Genomic DNA, 21,298 nt, shown 5'->3' with positions numbered 1-21,298 from the left:
TTAACTATTAACTATTTGTACTGTATTAAAAATACTCAAAATAAAATACAAAATTTGATTTATGATATTCTGAGTACTTCAGTCTCAAAGAAATCATTTGTTATACATTAATGTTGTAATTTGATCCCTTTTATATGGCAACTTTTTTCAAAAAATGTCAAACTTTTTTTTTTATAATCTGATCGTAGAATCTTGATTTCATAGAATAGGTGATATTTCATAATATAACATAGCCTACTATATTTTAGGGAAACGAGTTGGCTATATTATAGGACATTTTTATATTAATGTTCATTAATGTTATTCTGAACAATCTTGAACATTGGATGGACGTAGGCCTATTGCTTTATGTCTCAGAAATGTTGAACTTTAATAACATTTATTATTGTTTTTTTTCTCGTGTTTACCTATTCACATGATTTGTATGCACTAGGTGGCAGCAGCGCATCAGTTTAGTGTTTTGAATAAGGAATTATAATCAGCCACAAAAAAAGAGTTCTTTATTAAGTTAAGAAACAAATAGCCTCAGCTTTTAAAATGTCTGTGTGTAATATAAGTTATGATCTGTTGATTAACTCTCCGAAATATGGGGTATAGAAAATGTAGTTACCTTAAAAATATGAGGTGTAAGAACATTTAAAAGATAAACTGTATGTAGTTCTCTAAAATGTTTTCTCATAAGCATGTTTGTGTCACTATGTCTCTCCATAAATAAAAACTCAAACAGCAGATAATGATGGTGATGAAAGAATATGGCAAGCTCTAAAGATCAAAATACATACACACATACATACAGTACACAGTGAAAGACCACAGGGTGAACGTGACTCTCTCTCTCTCTCTCTCTCACACACACACACACACACACACACACACACACACACACACACACACTCTCTCTCTCTCTCTCTCTCTCTCTCTCTCTCTCTCTCTCACACACACACACACTCTCTCTCTCTCACACATGCACACTTAATAGCTCTCTTACACATGGCTGGTCTTGGGCCTTTGTTGCTTAGGTCTTTTGTCCTGCGTCTTTTCCCCTCCAGCTGGTAAAATACTTTTCAGAGCAGAGAAATGTCACCGGTACGTGTAAGAATATGTGTGTGTGTGCACGTATATTTCGGTTTGTGTGATAGATGGTTTAAATAGCAGATAACCACATGGGAGCTTTGGTAGATAGGCTATAAAACAAGATTTAACCTTAAGGCAATTTAAGGCAATTTATTTTGTTTATTTGGTAATAACTGGAATATTTGCAGCTATGTGGCCTGCAGTAAAGTTTCCTGACTTAAAATGAAACTTGCGGCAAGGTCACATGATGCGTCTAAAAGATCTGTTTGGAGAACAATGTTCTCATGAACAATGTGGAGGACTCTTCAAGTCCTTGTTTCTCCAGAGGTGTCTAGAGCACTGGCGCTCTGTATTGATTGTTTAACATCCCACAGTCTTTCCTGAGCGCAAGACCTCCTTTCCTCCCTCTTCTGCGGGGTGGAGTGCTAATCTGCCTGCATGGGGCGGCCATGACATTTACCCAGGAATTATGGGAACATAATAAACTCTTAATCAAAGAGGCAATGACTTCTGCTACGAGAGCAGGAGAGCAGAGAGAGATGCATCTGAGTGTGAGTAAAACAAAGGAGAGATCTATAAAGAGTCAAATCTAGACAAAGATGCTGTCACTTTAGAGTTTAACTATGTGAAATATTGATGACTAATTTACATCTCCCGTGTGTGAGACACGACTAGTCCATTAGCACTATTTTATTATGATTGGTAGGTTAGACTTTTCATGTTTGTAAGTCTACTTTGGGATGCATTTTTAATTAGTGTGAAATGAGACAATCAAAGGGAAAGAATGACATCCATTTGTAAAGCGAATCGTTTAATGATGCAACAGACAGACCTTTAATACAACTGACATGAGCAAAAAGACCACTTCTCGGACAGAAATATCAAGGGATATTCGATGTAAAATATTCAGACGCTTAGTGGATTCTCTGTGGCGACCATCCAAAAAAAAAAAGTGTATGTATTTTAATGAGTTGAAATCATTTGCCAATAATTAATATGATGTTAATATTTTATATCTCATCACTCATAAGCCCAGCTGGGTCCTGCTTCTGACTAACCAATGACTGACAGCCAGCAGTCTCTCTACCGTAACCATGGTGACACCTGGTCTCTCATGGACTCAAGACTTGGAGACTTTAATTGGAGTTTACTGAACTGAATCAGAGTTCCTAGAATTAGAATGGCTTGAATATATTATACATTTAAAGAGAGAGAGAGAGAGAGACAGACAGAGGAAAAGAAAAGATCTGAATGGGTTAACAAAGCAAGAAAGTTTGAGTGTGTGTTTGACAGCTACATAAGAGGATAGTGGAAAGACGGAGGTGTGAGTGATAACCATGAAAGGAGAAGATCAAAGGATTAGTTTTCTCTGGAATGGTGGTGGCATTTCTACGCTCGTGATGATTGGATGATTGGACTTGGATGTTGTAATGTGTGCTGGTTTGTAAGGAAAAAAACACATTCTTTAATATTAATAGATGCTAATCGCAGAGAGCAGTGCATGCTGGGTAACACAGAGCGCGCAGGCCACAGGATTTCTCCTGGTTGGATTAAACCCCCACCGTTTCTCCCAGAGCTTTCTATCCAGTCATTCACACAGCCTGTTATTTAATAATACGTGGATTTTGGTTTGCTATGAAAGTTGTAGACTATAATCTCACGTGTCTTTCACCTCATTTTTAACATGAGCGGACATGGCCATTTGTAACTTGAACGTGCAACGCTTCCGGTGTCACAGAAAACGGCATACTTCCACATTGCAAAATAAGGTGGATATAATGATCTGAATCTGTGTGTGTGTGGCCTGGTAAAAACTACATAATGGGGACAAAATGTTTCCACAAAGATGGCAATATCCGAAATCCTTGTGAGGACATTTTTTTGGTCCCCATGAGGAAAACAGCTTATAAATCATACTAAGTGATGTTTTTTTAAATTGTAAAAATGGAGAAAGTTTTCTGTGATGGGTAGGTTTAGGATTATGGTTAGTGTAAGGGGATAGAATAGTTTGTACAGTATAAAGATCATTATGTCTATGGAATGTCCCCATAAACATGAAAACACCCATGAAAACGTCAACTCCAGAGAAGTGTGATTTTGCCAAGTAAGATATGTTCCTTTATCAACATATTTTGTTGATCCTGGAACAACATTTCTGTCTGAAAATTGTGTGCATTCCCATCCCTACCCCTAAACCATAACCTGATCTAAAATCAGAGGGAAATGATAGCAGAATAACACTGATGTAGATGCACCTAACCCTGGTTGGAAGCCTAAACTAGCCTAATGCCCGGGTTTTTATAGACAAGTCTCAAGCCTAGTCCCAGACTAAAATGCATGTTTGAGCTGTCTAAACTGAAAGCAACTTGTACTGATATACCTTAAAATATGTCAGTGCCATTGTTTTGTCTCAAGATGCACATCAGTAATGTTCTTTCTAAGTCACGTTTATAAAAGCTACGTAAATGTCCTAATTCAATTAAAGAATACTGGCTTAATCGAAGCCCTGTCTATGAAACCAGGCCATAAACTGTAAACTTCTCCCTCAAATCTGATTGGCTGATTGGAATGTCGCTCCAGGATCATCAAAGATGCTGATCCAGGAACATGCTGACCTTGATGAAATTTGAGAGAGAAAACCTATTCAACCACCACACTTAATGGTTGCTTTTTGCTTCATTATCTACTCCAAAACATTTAAGCATAAACCTTCTGATAAATTGTTTTAAGTCTGAGAATATACATTTGCTGAAATGTTGGCAAGTTGACTGGTAGCGTAAATTAAGACGACAAAACATTTGAACGCTATAGTGTTACAGTGAGAGGTATGGTTTTGTAGTAGTAATACTGTTATTTATTTATTTTAAATACATTTTCATTTTTGCTAAACTATCCCTTTTTAGCGAGCCATCATTCACTGTTGATGACCTCCTCTGTGGTTTCTAGCACTCTGACCATTGACACAAATGGACACCGGTGTGCCTCTTTGGCTTGTATATCTCGTTCCATCAACATCTGGCAGAGATGTGTGTGTAAGTGTGTATGCAGAGGAGGCGTGCTGTGCTGAGCAGGTGTGGTTACAGGAGGGGGTGTGACCGCTGTGAGGTTCAGTGGGGTGATCAAGAGCGATTTGGGGCGGAAATCTGGAGGGACAGGATGTGTGTGTGTTCAGAGGATTAGATTTGGAGATTGGCAAAGCGTTTGGCATTATGCTCTCACTGGGGTCCACGCACACCCCTAGAAACTCTGCAAGGGGCGCAGATGTGCCATGCTTAGGGGGGCAGAGCCAGAAACCAACCGAGCGCCGTTCAAGCTCGATAAGACAGTTTTTAGTGCAGTGCTGACATCAGGGAATTCACTCATGCGATGATGGTACTGAGATTTTAAAAAAACTCTTTGCATTATGTATGTCTACGGGAAGCCCAAAAACATATTACTAGGTCAGGCGTCTGACACATGCGTATGTGGGTCTGTTAGGATTTATGTGGGTTAAATCTTGATGGATCGCATTATAAGAGCAGTGTGGCATCCGGAGACCCTCGATGTGCTATTGTCTTTCTGACAGAAACCGGGTCCCTTGAACAAAGCAGCGCTATCATGTGTCACATTTCATAAAACATGAATTGTTATAAATAGGCACATAACTAAACGGCCAACATTCACACCTTATCTAAGAAATCCACGCTGACAGTTGTGAACCATGATGTGGAAAACTAAAAGCAGAGCAAAAGGGAAGTTAAGCAGAAATTAAGACTTGGTTTTAAAATGTAATGCACAGTGCAGACGGTAATGACGGTGTCTCCAAACTGTAGTGCAAACAAGCGAACATTTCTGACTGAATAATACATGAACACAATATGCGACAGCTCTGTTATTATGCATGAGGGTCGCAGCTTGTTATCTTTAAGAAAGCACATCTGTTGCCCTCAGACATTCCAGGGCTAATGACTTTGAAACCATTAAAATCTTGTAATTATGGTAAACTGGCAGCTGATTTCCACCATTTTTTATTTACCAATACAGTGGCTATGTTTCACATTACAGTGAAGTCATAGCATGAAGTAATGTTGGTCACTGTATGGCCTATATTGTTTAAGGATAATAATAATATATGCACCCTAGTAATTGTATTGTACATATAGTCTAATTTCAAGTAAGCTGCGGCTCTTTTTGGGAATGTGGTCCAATTTATCTGGAATTCATTTATATTTAAAAGGCAATACATGTAATTTAATAAGAAGATAGGTCAAATTCATCTCAATGCAAACTTTTAATTCATGCATTGTTGTTAAAAACATGCTACATAAACACTTTAAAAAAAAGGAAAAATAGAAAGAAAAAATATATATTTGGTAAATATATACTATCAGTCAAAATATGATCAGAAATACAGTAAAAACAGTAATATTATTAAGATATTATCTAAATTAACGTTTTCTATGTCAATAATCAATGTTTTCTATTTTGAGGGTTTAAAGGGATAGGCCTACTCCACTTCGACTTCGGCGCAGTAATATCTTCACTAGAGGGAGCGGGGGCCGGTGAGAGGATTTTTCACGAGTGAAGATATTACTGCGCCGAAGTCGAAGTGCTTCCAAGCACTTGCTATGGTATTCCGCCATACAATATAGTTATCCATTTTACACGCTTAGAAAAGCGCAATGTTTTGTTTTGTTTTGTGTCACCGTCCTAGGTCGAGTTACACTACGCGAGTAACTGTATTTAAATAGGGAAAACGTGGAGGTGTTTTGTAGCTTCTCTGCTTGGCACATATTGAATGAACTGGGCTAACAAAGTTTCGCCGCAAGACAGAGCGATTTAGTGCACGCACTGACGAGAGAGGTATGTATCAACTCGTCTTAGTTAAGGGAATAACATAGTTTAATATGAAAAAACGGTGGAGTATCCCTTTAAAATTTGTTTTGTTCCTGTGATGGCTAAGCAAATCATTCTAATATGCTGATTTGGTGCTCAATATCTATCTATAGTAATTTTACTTAGTTAACCAATTAACAGGTTATTACTGTAGAATTTTTTACTTTTTTCCATTAAAATAAACATTTTGGTCAAATAACGTTTAAAAGGTTGTTAGTTTGAGTGCCTTTTTGTTTTGTTTGCTGTACTTCCAGAAAATGCCCACTAGCTGTATCCGTTACTATGCTGGTGTGTCTTTAGAAAAAGACAAATATGGGAGAAGAAAACATACATATAAAGTGTTTACATGACCTTTCTACAATGCTGTATACAGCTGTGTAACAAACAGTGTTTGAGGGCTTTGGACTAATGTAGCCACTCCATCCACACACACTCGTTCCCTTCATCAGTCAGTGAGCTTTAACTCATGCAACATTAATGCCTTGATTTATTCCCCTCACTTAGAGAGAGAGGGAGAAATGTCAACCATTGTCAGCATCTATTCATCCTTCCGTCTACGCCGCCTCCTCCCGCTCTCTTTTCTAATGCACAGAGGTCAGCACAGTGTGTCCCATCAGGGTATCCTTACAGAGTTTTGCTGTCAGTTTGATGTATTTGCAACTTTATGTCCATTAAGCAGATTGTCAAATAAGTCCAGAAATGCTGACAACTTTTACATACGCAGTCACAAAAATAAACAACTTATAATAATGAGGTTAAGTAATCAATAAAAGGTTTAGCTGATTTAATTACAGGTAGAGGTACAGGGAGTAGATTTATCACATTAATCAAATGTTTTGAACTCACACAAATTGAAATAAGATGAAGATGCATGTGTGCATGCAGTTTAGTTTAATATTAAGTTTAGTTTAAGTATTAATGTTGAGTATCTTCTAGTTTTCCAGAGATTGTCAAATGTATAACTTTTTGTATTTGTTTAATTCAGTTTTTTAATGCTATAACATATGAAAATACAAGAAATGCAGAGATTTTATCAAACAGGTTTTATTGTTTTAATACACAACTGCGCTTGACACTTCAACATGATCCAGTTGTAACACAGAAGTATGAATTTACTCTCTTATGTTTGTACTTGACAAAATCTCATCTTTAAAAGTCTTTGAGCTCAGCAAGGCTGAATCCACTAGAGATGAAAGACTCTGATTCAAGGGTCACGTCATGCCAGTGTCCTTTAAACCAGCGTAAGCAAGAAGACTTGTGGGATCACAACCTCATTCAGGCATGGGCTCCCCAAACTGGAACATGTCCTCATCGTAGAGGTCTTCAGGGAGCTCTTCGTCTCCATCAGCAAAGAACGTGGGGAACGGCGGGCTCTTGTTCTTCTCAAACCGAGTGGGCAGAACCGTGTCTCTAACCTGATCGAGTGAACGCAAGCACAACGTTTAGACAACTGGGCAAGAACATTGCCTCAAGATTATAATGCCGTTTTTACTACACTCGACCAAGTACTATGATGTCATCATTTGCTGAACAAGTCGCACTTTGAGATAGTTCAACTTTCGGTTGAGTGTGTATGCAAGCAAACTCTACGAGACAAAATGCTGACTACATATGATCGATTCACTGATGCACTTTGCACACACGAACGCCTCTGTGCATTGATATGGATAAATGATTCAGCACGAGTGTGTATTAGCATGCCAAGTTCAGTGCTAGTGTTGGCATGGACAGTACAGTTACACAAATCTTTTTAACTAAATGCTGCTGAAAGTGAAGAAGCAGAGAAGATAAAAGCAAAGATGGAGAAGGTCCTTCACGAAACAATATTCTACCTGAGGATAAGTACTTGTTACTTGGCATACTTGGGAGTTTGAGTATGTGTGAGGAGTTTTACCTTAACAATACAGTTGCGGTGACCCGGTACGGAACCGTTGACGTAGAGGACGTTATACTTGGTGTTCACCCTCCATATCTGCCAGAGAAAAGACCTTAGTGAAACTACAAACACTCACACACAATTTTTCACTGTGACACCGGGTGACTTTACATTAGATGCCTCCTAAGCACAAGATATTATGATACAGCAGCTGAGCTTATACAGCTGTGCTATATCTAAAAGATATTAAAAAGGCATTTTGTGCATTCTCATCGATGTACCTTCAATCCATGAACAGTGTCATATATGTTTCCCATCCTGCCTGGCATCTTCTTTCCTTTGAAAACCTTTGCTGGATCCTGATGGAGAGGAGACAAGTCACTTAACTCATCCATTAACCATTCAAAGAGCACACTGAGGTCACGCTAAACACTCTAGAGACCATACAGGACAGTTACGGCTAGCTGAAATGACTGATATGAAACCTTTGAGAAAGTGCTTCAATATCTGAACATTTTTAAGAGGGATATATTGTGTTCCTGAGAAAAAAAATTCAATCAGTTCCTAGTATCTCTGTGACAAAATTTCCAATCAGGATTGAACGGCAGCTTCCGTTGCAACAGATCCATCCTAGATATTAACATCCAAGATCAACAGGAAAAAAAAATAGTGCACATTGATAAATGCATTATGGAAATGTTAGCAGATACTGATTATCCATAATTACAAAAAAGCAATATATAGGCCATTATTAGACATAGATCTACATTTTGACTGCAAAAAAAGGTACTTTATGACATCTTTATGCTCTTTAAATGATACCAAAGGTCATATACAGTGGAAAACTGCTTTTCATTTTAAAACAGGTACAACTGCAGAAAACTTAAAGAAATCTTTTTAAAAATCTATACCTATTACTCTATAACTGTTATAGGCCTATTACAAGATAACTCCTATCTTGAAGTCCCCCTGTAGTCAATAAAAAAAAAAAAAAAAAATATATATATATATATATATATATATAGATAGATATAGATAGATAGATAGATATCCAAAGATTTACATTTCCTTGAAGTCTCCCTGTAGTCAATAATTGTATCACTTAAAACTAATCTTTGTTCACCAAAATGGCATATTTAAATGTTTTTTTCCTATTAAAATACATTATTCATGCCTAAAAATTGATTTAATGTAACTCTAAACCCTTGCTTCATTTAGTACTGATCTATGAATATGCAAATTGGCCCCCGCCTCCACTCACTAACACCAGCTCAGAATACCTGATCCACTAGATCAACTTGTGGAAATATTACTGGCTTAATTCAGCCATACATGGTTGAACCAGAAACTGATTCAGAAGAAGAGGAAGAGTGAATGGTAATGTGTTTTATGTACTGCTCTCTACATCGGACACACAACGGTAATTCATATAATTAGCCTTTGGCTTGCTTGACTGTTATCAAACAGCTAAAAATGTGTTGCTAATGTTACAAAAACAATATCACACATGACAGTCAGACAGCTGCCTTCTAAAAATCAGCATTATAAACACTGTGAACAACTTAGAACGTTCATCATAACATCGTAATATACATCATATATATCGCTAAATGTAATGATTTTTCATATCAACAGGAAAATATATTAATATTCTTTTGAGACCCCCCTGCTTCGCACTCTCAGCATAGTTAATGCTTTGCTAAATACCACCCTGCACGTTGACGGGATTGGTTACAACATGTTTGCGTCGTAGAGAACAGGGGCGATTTCAAACTTCTAATTTCAAAAACTCTCTTTGGTAAACTGCAGTTTTAAGGAGCAAATACTCAGCAGTAGTGTCGACTTGTGAGTTTTCTCATGGTTTGTCTTAAAGCATATTAAAAACACCACATAGACATATAAACAACATTAAAAACATGATTTTCACCACAGGGGGTCTTTAAAATATTTTAAAATGTAGTTTATTCCTGTGATGGCAAAGCTGAAGTTTCAGCATCATTACTCCAGTCTTCAGTGTCACATGATCATTCAGAAATCATTCTAATATGCTGATGCCACAAAAATATTAATATGTAATGCTTAATATTTTTGTGGATACTTTTTTTGAGGATTCTTTGATGAATAGAAAAGTTCAAACGTTTTTTGTAACAATGTAAACATTGTTACGATCACTTTTGATCAATTTAATGCATACTTGCCGAATAAAAGTAATTTCTTTAAAAAAATATCTTACTGACCCCAAACTTTTGAATGGTAGTTATTAGCATGAAGTGACACTACAAGTTCAGAAATAAAAACACTCACCCCTCCCGGCCCCAGAGCGCCTGGCCTCCTGTGCGTTTTAGTTTGTCCATGGGTAGCTGGCTGACCTTTGAACCCCCAACGCTTCATTACTCCCTGAAAACCCTTGCCAATTCTACAATTAAAAAGATCAACAGTGTAATGCCGTAAAGATGTAAAAAGAACGTTCAGTTATTATATGCTGTGTAACAACATAAGAGATATGTGGATGGAGCTGCAGGATCTCAGGTGTGAAACAGGGCTGACACAACTCAGATGCTATGATTAATCAAGGCTCTCTTCAAAAAAGGTGATGGGTGTAATTACTTTCAATGACAAAAGACTTCATTCTTTTCCAGCTTAATATGTAGAAAAAAACAGAAATTCTTAGTGTTTTTACGTGTCAGTTATGTAACCACCCTATTTTGCTAAAAATCCACCCACTCCGTTTGTTATTTTTCCCCTTAAATCAAGTCTCTCAAAATGAGCTGTTCAGGAATGCTAAGCATTGTGACGTCACAATATAACAGGCCCTGGCCACGACTGGCGATGGAATCGGCCCTATTAGCTTAGCCATGTGTATGTCCTCGGTACAGCATTTAACAGCAGCATTCAAGTAAGAAATTGCATTCAATTGAGAAATTGACAGAAAATTGATTGAAGGTTTTCAATTAAGAGCAGTGAGTGATTTTCTGTTTTTCTTTTGTTGTTTGATTCACATTAACAGCATAGAGCAGCAGGTACTGTACATTCAGCGGCAGCCACTTTATACACAGATCTAATATAGACATGCGATTTCTTTCCCAGCTGTTTACGTTCACAGACTGTGTTTATATTTGACAGTTTAAGCGCAATGAGATGCGAAAGAGAACTTTGTTTAGTGTCACGTGAGCGTAACGGCAATACAGATGATCAAAAACAAACTTGTTTTGTTAGTTGATGCCCTTTACGATCTTTAAAGGCTTCGCCCTCTTCTGGAAAGCGGGATGGGGAGCAGCAGCTCATTTGCATTTAAAAATACACACGAAAACAGCATTTTTTTTGCTTCCAGCCAAAAAGGGGCAATTGGTATAATAAATTATCTGTGGGGTAATTTGAACAAACTTCACAGGCACTCTCTGGGGACATTTTTATTATTATTCTTTTTTATGGGGACCTAATAGGTCCCCTTTAAAATGCACAATTGCACATATTGTAAAGTATATTGTAAAGTATTTTTGAGTATGATTCTTTTTCTATTATTCAGATAGAAAAATGACAATGAATTACTGTGAATTCCCAAGGATAGTTACCGCTGACCTACAGGCTGGAGAAAGTCTCTCTGTGGTTTCTCAAAGGCCGTTCTCACAGATATAATCAAGTGATCAAGTGTAAATCTGTGTAGAAAGGAAATCTCTGGCTGATTTACTGCAGAAAGAGCTGAAGTGACTCTCAGCCGAGCCGACCCTGGCACTCGCTCTCTGAGATTCACACACTCATTATTTGATGAGAAGATGAAGCTCTTCAAATTAGATGGATGGAGGAAGGGAGGGGGTAAAAGGGAAGGAGGGAAAGAGAGAGAGAGAGAGAGAGAGAGAGAGAGAGAGAGATCAGGCCATTTGGAACAGTAGGATGCACGCTTCTACAGACTAAAATATCAGTCAATCTTAAAGATTTGTCACGGTTTGAAAAACGCATCTCCCTTTCATATCATTTAAGTCAGAGTGTAAAAACAGTTCTGCCGCAAAACTTGAATTAAAAATTAACCTAAGAATGAGGGAACAATATATGGGGACCTATTTTAACGATCTAAGCGCACGGCGCAAGTGCACTTAGGGCGTGTCCAAGTCCACTTTTGCTAGTTTAAAGGGACAATGTGTAGTTTTTTAGGTATTTTATTATCTAAAATCAATATTTTTATTCTCAAATATGTCCTCAATGGTGTACAAATACCTCTGCCAATGATCTGACTTATCCTCGTAAAGAATTTATTATCTTTATATACATGGGACGGGTAGGTCCACGGAGGCTTCCATGTAGTTCCGCCATCTTGAAAAACTATAATAGCAGAGAGGGACAAAAAGTACTAGGCCAACGCGTTTCTGTTCAAAGCCAGCGTCACGTGACTGAAACCAGCAGAAGCGGAGGAGCAGAGCAGTGAGAGGCAAGTTTAAAAGACTGCACTGTACGGTTATTAGTCACAGGATAAGGAGTCCTCGTCGTCGAAAAAGTCCAAAGTAGACCGTAAAAACGAAACGTGACCGGAGATTACAAAAAACAAGGGTTAAGGCCATTGCACACCGAGTCCGAAATTCGCATCCGAAATTTTCGCACGTTAAAAAAAAAATTCGACCTCACCTTATGTCAATCATGCTTGCACACTGTCTACGTAACTTTCGTCCGTAAAAAAAAAATTTTGGATTGGGTTCGATTTTCTGCGTTTTTCGCATCCACAGCCAGTGTTTTGTGAGGTTTTTTGAAAATTCAGAGCCACCATACAAGCGAACGACAAAATCCAGAATGACGTCTGAGAAGTTGATACACTTCGTCTCGCAGCACAAGTACTGTATGAAAAACAAAATGCGGATTACAAAGACACTGAATAAAATATAACCTGTATACAGCTGTTCTGTCTGCCCAGCGCTTCTGCCGGCCGCGCGTGTGTGTGTGTGTGTGTGTGTGTGTGTGTGTGTGTGTCCGTCCATAGACATAATGCCAGTTTCTGTTCAGGATCGACTGGTTCACGGAAATTGGTGGTCTTCTTTTTAATATGTGGCTCCAGTATCGCTAGCAAAGCATCAAACTGTTCCACTGACAATCTGAGGTAAATTTTGAATCGTTTGGGATAATTTCGCAACTCCTTGATAAGGAGGTGAAACTCTCCTTCCTCTCGGCGCAATCTCAGGATTGGATGGACCCAATATTTCCTCTTTCTTTTTCTCTTTTTAAGAAGAAAGAGGGCAACAAATTCATCCTCACTGCTTGACGAATCCATTTAGTATTTTTTGCGTTTTTTTCCGCAAAGGTTTAATAAATACGCATCGGACTCAGTGTGCAAGGTTTCTGTGCGTGACGAATTTTACTGCTGACGAACACGAAAAAACGCATACGAAAATTTCGGACTCAGTGTGCAATGGCCTTTATTGTCGGGATAGCTTTTTCCAGGTGGAAAGAGCTAATGCACGAGAAAGCTTTCAAAAAAGACGCTGAAGTTGCCTGCTTTCTTCTCAACAGGTAAGTCAATGTTACGGTCTTAATTACAAGCTTTTTTTCATTGCTTGGTTGTGTAACGTTACTTTATTATATAGACAGACAGTAGAACTCGATGAAGTGCTATTAAAAGACATCCTGTCATAGCTTTATGGTACGTAACGGCTACCGTAGATGCAACACGCATTTGAAAAAGCGAGGCGCTGGAGAGCACTATACACTATACACTATACTTTCACAATAATGGTGAAATATATCCCATATTCCACTGGTTGAGCAGACAGAGAGTCCTATCCCAAACTCACGCCACTGGTTGAGCCAATGTTACAATGCTGGGCTGGTCAAACAAACAGTCATGTTTTGATCGAGCCACATTGTTTAAAGGTCAGATGAATCCACAAATGGATTATTTATAGTTTTATAGTCTCTACATATTAAGCTGGAATATATGAGAAAATGACATCACAACTTAAAAGGTGCTCTGTGCGCGTTTATATTCGACTCACGTTTTCGCTGTGACGTCCACATATTGTCCTGGACGGAAGTGAGCTGCATAGAGAGGAGTGCCTAGATAAAACAAAACATAAAAAACACAAACACATAATGTCATATGGTTTAAAACGCAAACATCATGAGGTTTATTCACTCAAACGTGTAATTATACAGCTGAAATAACTTCATTCTTTATCTGGCAAAAGTAAAGACTTCTGACAGGTGGACTTTAATTCCAGATCACATGGCTACGCAGAAGCGATAAAAAACGACGGCCTGACGAGTTATTTGTTGAGGTCAATTTGTAAAGAAAGACAAGCCTGCGCACATATATATTCAAATGCGCATACCTATAGACTTAACACGTAATACGCATGTGCACGCCGTCAGCGTTTTCACAGGTTCACGGTTTTGAAGTTTGCGCAGAGATAACTTCTTTTTTCAAAATGTTTCAAGGCTTGCACCTTGGAACCTATTTCAAGGTCACGTACTCGAGCCACCGGGCACTGTTGTTGTGCGAGTGAGCGGGCCGGAGCGCGTTAAGGGTTTTCTGTAAAAACGGTGTCGTGTAAGCGGCCCCTAAGTTAATAACTAATGATCTTTGCAACGGAAGTGAATCGATCAAAACAAACTTTAGCTGGACAATAACTTTATTCTAGAGCTGCTGTAAAGCCAAAACAATCTCTGTTACTTTCATTTCCTATTATCACTGTAAAGCTGCTTTGAAACAATCTATATTGTTAAAAGCGCCATATAAAGAAGGTGACTTGACTTGATTTTACCTGGTTTGATGATGCTGTTGTCTGACACACAAAACGTGGTGAGTTTCTGTTTGGGAGGAACTCCTGCATTCCGGAAAATCTCTAAATATCCCTCTGGCCTCTGAGGGAAAGACAGATTGACTTTCAGTTGCTTCAAGTGATTTACTAACTTACATAATCCTTAAAAAGGAGAAAAGGTGAAGAAAAAGAGAATACATTAAACCTAAACTGCTCTACTGTGTTTTGGGAGATGACTGACTGCAAAGAGACTGAAAGCTCAGACTAAAGGTCAGGACAATTGACAATTACACTTCAAGCAGCACTTGGTGGCAGATGTCAAATATAGACAGATGACACACAGACACACACTAGCTTACTGACAAAAAAAATGTAAAAAAGGGACACAGAGCCAAGCTTTTTTTTCATTACAATCTCCATAGAATTATATTTTAGATGTTTTTTTCCCCTAACATGTGCGCACACACACACACACACACACACACACAAATAAAGGTGACCTCTGTATCTACTACTCAGTAATTTCTCTCCAGGAGCTCTTCAGGTCTTATTATACTTCCTCTCCACAGAAACAGAACAGCTCTAGTCTATTATCATGTTCCACCTCAGAGAGGACGAGGATCGCCAGAAAGGTGAAGAAACAAGAGTTCGTTACGAGTGTGTGGATAAGATCAGTCTTACTGACATCAGTCTAAATGTTAAAGACATTTCTAACTCACGTGAAACGGAGAGACGTTTTTTCCACCCACGATCAGAGCTGCTGTCTTCCCATTATACTCTTCCTTTGATAGATATTTCACCACATGACAGTCCTGCACCTGAGAGATAGATTTGGGTGTGTTAAAAATATAAACAGATTAGTATCAAGGTAAAAGAAAAATCAAGTTTAAAAATGTAATTTGATAATCTCATAACAATCAATAAACTTTCAGCTGAATTTTAAGACACTACACAGCATGACTGCTAGAGAAACTTCTGATGAGAGTTTTTGAATCTTAATTAACTATACTATGTATGGTCTTTTTATGTTTCAAATTATTAGATTTTTTTATTAGATTAGATTTGTTGTTAATTTGATTCATACATATATATAGTACTGTGCAAAAGTCTTATGCACGTTTGTATTTTCACCCACCAAAGAATGGTTAAGCCTGTTATTTACACCTTTTGCTGCAGAGTGTCAGTAGGAAATATCAGTTTACATTTCCAAACAAGAACTGCAGCAACGACTCTTGAAGAAACCGACCTGCAAAGCTACTTGAAAAACTATGCGCAAGGGTGGCCAGACCAAATATTGATTTGATTTAGTTAATTCATAAATAAATTCTATTTTTGGAAATCACATTATTTTTGAAAGCATTCTCACTTTACAGCACTACACAAGTGCCTAAAACTTTTCACAGTACTGTAGCTTTGCAATTAGGTTTCTTCAACGTTGCCGCAGTTCTTTTGGATTTAGTCTGTCTCAGTTTCTTCATGTAATCACAGACGGACTCAATGATGGTGAGTTTAGATCTCTGAGAGGAACATATCGGCTTGTGCAAACAAAAATCTCACTGGACTATTACAATTAATGTCAAAAAGGAAGTCTGGAAATGTAAACTGATGTTTTCTATTGGAACACTACAGCAAAAGATATAAATAAAAAAAATGTTTTTTTTAACTACGAACATGCCCAAGTCTTCTGCACAGTAATGTTTATATTAAAACACACATGCATACATATTTGACTTACTGTTTTAGGTGAGGAATATGGGGTTAAAATTGTAGCATTATTCCAAATAAATAGATTAAGATCCACAAATAAATGTAAATATTTTCACAATAATAAATAAAATTCACAAATAGATAAAATGATATTTTCAAATATTTTTTTTTTTACAAATGTGTTTTGTCTCACAAACAAAACTCTGCCTGGCATTCATTTGTGAATCGCTTTCTGTGCATTTGTAGATCCCGCACACTTATGTTGATTTTGAAACACGTGCAGACAAATACACAAATAAGCGGACTCCACCCACTGTTTACTCAAGCCAATAAAATAACGCCCCATTACGCTGACCAATCATAGCACGCTCTCGCTACAACCAATCAAGTTTGGCTTTACACTCTGTGCAGGAGCAGATTCATTTTGCACCACTGAAAGGAACTGTATTCTATGGATGCTTTGTTCAAACTGAGCTGAAGTGCTATTTGTGTGGTTAAAAGACCCCGTTTCCAAAAGATTATTGGAGTTTAAGGCTTCTTTATATTTCCATCAGAATCAGCGAATCAGGATAAACTCAGGATTATACACAAATTATGATCATTCACAGATCCTGAGCATCATGATCAGTGAAACCCTCTCTACACCGGACGCAAGCATCACCGGGTGATGCTACAGTATGAGTCTCGCTGCAGCTGTACTTGAGTTTTGTGAGTGTATAATGTATGTTGTGTGACAGTAATTTCACCTAATACACAAACTCAAAGTATCAGTATAGTTGTATTGGTTTATAGTTGTATGCCATGTCAGCATCTGTGGCTATCTTCATGGCAAAAACTGAATTATAAAAATACAAGAGTTACATATACACAATAAAATAAAATAAAACAAGAAACACAAACTCACGTGTTTATCACGAGGTTGAATGAGTTATTCATTAGTCAGCTACTTATTAATGTTTTTCTGTTCTATCTTGAATAACGTGACGTTCCCATAACAGAGATGTCAAGTGCTGTTTCTCTAGCCTTTTCAAAGGCTCATAAAATATAATACTGTAGTTTGGCTTGATACACATCTTTTTTAAACATCTGATCAAAGTTATTTCAGGGCAAAACCGCAAAAGCGAATTTTGCAAATCGTGATTGGTTGGAGCGGGAGCGGGCAATGATTGGTCAGAGCAATGGGGCCGTTATCGGATTGGCTTATGTAGACGGTGGGTGGAGTCCACTTATTTGTGGATTTGTCTGCACGTCCTGACGCTAGAAGTGTTTCAAAATCCACAAATGCATGCAGGGATCAACAAATGCACAGGAAACAATGAATACAAATGAATGCCAGGCAGAGTAGTGTTTGTGACATAAAACATATTTACATTTACATTTATTCATTTAGCAGATGCTTTTATCCAAAGCGACTTACAAATGAGAACAATAGAAGCCGTTAAACTAACAATAGGACAACAATATGCAAGTGCTATGACCCTTAATCTAACGCAGTACGTGTACTTTTTTTTTATATAAAGATAATAGATATAGAAGAGAAGAGAAAGTGTTAGTGATCAAGTGTTGCCGAAAAAGATGCGTCTTCAGCCGTTTCTTGAAAATGCTCACGGACTCAGCAGCTCTGGTTGAGTTAGGCAGATCATTCCACTAGCATGGAACAGACCAGAAAAAGGTCAGAGAAAGAGATTTTGTGCCTCTTTGAGATGGCACCACAAGACGGCGTTCACTTGCAGGAGCGCAAGTTTCTGGATGGCACGTAAGTCTGAAGTAATGAGTTTAGGTAAAAGGGAGCAGAGCCAGTGGTTGTTCTGTAGGCAAACGTCAGTGACTTGAATTTGAGGTGCAATTTTGTGAGGAGAGGAGTGACGTAGGGCGGGGCGATATATCGATATAAAAAATATATCGATGTATTTTGAAATGCGATATGGAATTAGACCATATCGCATATATCGATATAGTTCAAATTTTCAAATAGTCCGCCCCTCCTTCCACTCTGCGTGCGTGTTTAGAGCATGTTATGTTATGAGAGGCGAATCATGACTACTTCAGAAAACCCAGCACAATAGGAACTAACAGGCAGTGACATAAGTGTACGCTGAAATAAAGTTTTTCACCTCAGAAACACGGACTTTCTTGTCCTGTCAGCCGTTATACTGTGCTCGGAGCGCACACTCTTCAATTGCACGCGCAAATTCGGCGGCGCGCGCGCTGTGTATCGCTTCACTGTAGGCTATATAAAGTGCAAAAGAAACTCTACGAGCATGCAACGCCGTTACGTTGTAAATTACACGAAATAAAAGTAATGCAGGTATGATTTTCATTCTATTCACCTGAGCAGTTTCCATGTTTCATTAACAGTTATTGTTAATATTGTGTATTCACCATGGTAACTGTCGTTTACTTTATTTTTCTTTGTGTTATTTTTTATATTTTTAAATGACTGTAGTGGCTCATACCACATTGTATAAACAAAAACTAGTTTGGGTCTGCTATTGAATAGCTTTAGCATAGGCCTACTGTTTATTTATTAGTAGCCTACTAGTCTTTACTAGTCATATTTTTACAATTTATGTTAAGTAAAGGGGGACAGTGTGTGTGTGTGTGTGTGTGTGTGTTAACAAAATTTGTGTAAACGTGTTATAATTTGCCTATATATATGTAGGCTATATATAAGCAAATTATAACATGTTTACACAATTTTTTTTATATATATTCAATGTAAACTTTGATAATCATAATTAATAAATCACAATTACAATTCCAAGGGAATAATTGGCAATTATGATTTTTGTCATAATCGGTGCAGCCCTAAGGTAAAGAAACCTGTTTATAATTTATTAATTTGATTTTGCAACTGTTCACTGAAATAGCTGGTTTCAATAAAACTACTTGTGACGTCATGTTTGGCTTTGACTTTGACTGAACATTTGCTCTCACTTTGCAGAAAAAATATCGGGATATATATCGTATATCGATATTCAGCCTAAATATATCGGGATATGACTTTTGGTCCATATCGCCCAGCCCTAGAGTGACGTGTGCTCTCTCCGGCTCGTTAAAGACCACTCTAGCTGCAGCATTCTGGATCAGTTGCAGAGGTTTGACAGTGCAAGCTGGAAGACTTGCTAGGAGAGCATTACAATAGTTTGTAAATATTGTTTTGTTTGCAAATCTCGTTTTATTAACTTGTGAATTTTATTAATTTTTGTGAAACACTTTACATTTTTTGTGGATATTATAAATCTATTTATTTGTGAATAGATTAATATAAGAAATATAAGTGCATTCATTTTACAGTAATACAATTTAATTTCTTCCCTTTCACTTAGCAATGCAATGGCTTTTAAAACTGAGGGAAAACTTTTGTGTTTCTCTGTATAATTGACTTATAATTTTTTTTTTTTTTACATCTTATACATACAAGATCTATAGCAGTGGTGTCATCTCCTCCTCTGTAATAAAGTGATGAACTTGATCCTGTTTACCTGTAGCATGGTAACAACATGTCTCTCTCCAGATTTTGTCCACACAGGCATCATTCCGAGTTTAACGGCCACAAGACCGACTCTCCGACTCCCTAAGGAGATGCAGATTACAAATCAATACAACCACAAAAACTGAAGTATCAATCAAGCATCAGTGTAAACAATCCTGCAGGCTGCATCCTCTAGGACCAGAGAGCAAATGACAACCACATAAGACTTCTTGTGTTGTGAGTGACCCAAGTCAAGTATTTGAGTTTATTGCAGATATTTATTACATGGCAGATAGCCTACATCTTTAACATTTAACAACATAATATATAATGAAAAGAAACATTTTATAAAATTCAACTTGAAAAAAACCCAAACCAAAATGTACAATGTGAGTACAATTCTATAAAATAATCTTTAAATGTGCTTGTGCTAAAAATATTTGTTTACGTTTTTCTGGATCTATAAATAAGTCCTTAAAAGTTTGTGCGCTGTGACCTGACCCACCTTCCACCCACTCATGTCTGGGCCAGGGTTCATCCTTGAGGGGGTTGAGTTTGTCTGCGGTCAGTTGTTGGTATTCATCTGTAATAATCTTTTTCAGAAATGAAGCATTATCTTCTGTGAGGTGTTCATCCCACCATGTGTTCGTCCGATGCGTCCTTACACAATGAATGACAGGAGCTCTGCTGAGATATAAACAAAACAAAAAAAAGTGGCATGATGGTAACTGTCGCGCTTTTTACGTAAATATCACGTTAAAAAGTGATACTACTGACAGTGATACTATATAATATTTTTTAATGTGATCCTACTTACCAATACACCTAAATAATAAGATTTGCTTTATATGCACACCAATTCAAACTCAAAATTATTGATATCAAATTATTAAACAAGTATATGGTAACGTTATATGTGAGTGAGATTTACACGATCTCGAGATAGGGATTACATTCTTTTATGATAACATTCTGTTTTATTTCCGTTAATAACTGTAATCAAATACCTCTGCAGCGCTGCTCCAGTTCGGCAAACGATTACTGGCGCTCCTCTTAGCAAACCATCAGCAAGACTAATAAACCTACACGTCAACGCTGTCATTTTTATTATTTACAAAATTATCATACAACATACAACAGCTCAAAGTATTCAGCCCGATCCCATCATTGTACTCAAAATGACAGTCTCGTGTTTGTCCTGCAGTAGAATGTCATTCCTTCAACTTCCGGTGTTACACGGAAATACGGTCGCTGGATTCTCCTGCTTCAAAATATTGTTCCTCTAAAAATTATTAGTTCCCTGAGCACTCAGTAGAGTGTTATTTTTTGCTGTTGTTGAAAGCAAAATAATATTTGGGTTTATCATTTACAGGTCTGTTGTAATTTCTTAGTACTTACCAGCCTAAACGTGTTTGTTGGTCTCTCAGTATGATCTGTTGATATAAAACAATAAAATGTGGTTAATATAGGCTAGATTCTGCAACACCAACCAAACTTCATAATACAATAAAGAAGTAGGCTAATCATGTGATATTATTTTAAATTGTAACA

General features: G+C 37.5%; 1 protein-coding gene across 2 annotated transcripts; it reads right to left on the bottom strand.

Annotated features, from left to right (window-relative positions):
* Nucleotides 1-6,977: 6,977 nt before the first annotated feature.
* On the bottom strand, nt 6,978-21,047 carry mrpl3 (mitochondrial ribosomal protein L3). Of its 2 annotated transcripts, none has more exons than XM_084423332.1 (10): nt 20,755-21,047; nt 20,253-20,434; nt 19,758-19,849; nt 15,285-15,383; nt 14,569-14,668; nt 13,801-13,861; nt 10,130-10,241; nt 8,107-8,184; nt 7,844-7,921; nt 6,978-7,364 (listed from the first exon to the last, which is right to left on the bottom strand). In XM_084423332.1, exons 1-10 carry the CDS (start codon nt 20,847-20,849, stop codon nt 7,221-7,223), a joined length of 1,041 nt encoding a protein of 346 aa, XP_084279458.1. In that variant the 5' UTR covers nt 20,850-21,047; the 3' UTR covers nt 6,978-7,220. The 2 variants fall into 2 exon arrangements, with proteins under 2 accessions (XP_084279458.1, XP_084279459.1); XM_084423333.1 differs by having other exon boundaries at nt 20,253-20,431; nt 20,755-20,985.
* Nucleotides 21,048-21,298: the final 251 nt, after the last annotated feature.

Source organism: Rutilus rutilus, assembly GCF_951802725.1.
Source record: "Rutilus rutilus genome assembly, chromosome: 11".
NCBI classification, from domain to species: Eukaryota; Metazoa; Chordata; class Actinopteri; order Cypriniformes; family Leuciscidae; genus Rutilus; species Rutilus rutilus.
This window is presented reverse-complemented; position numbering and strand designations above follow the sequence as displayed.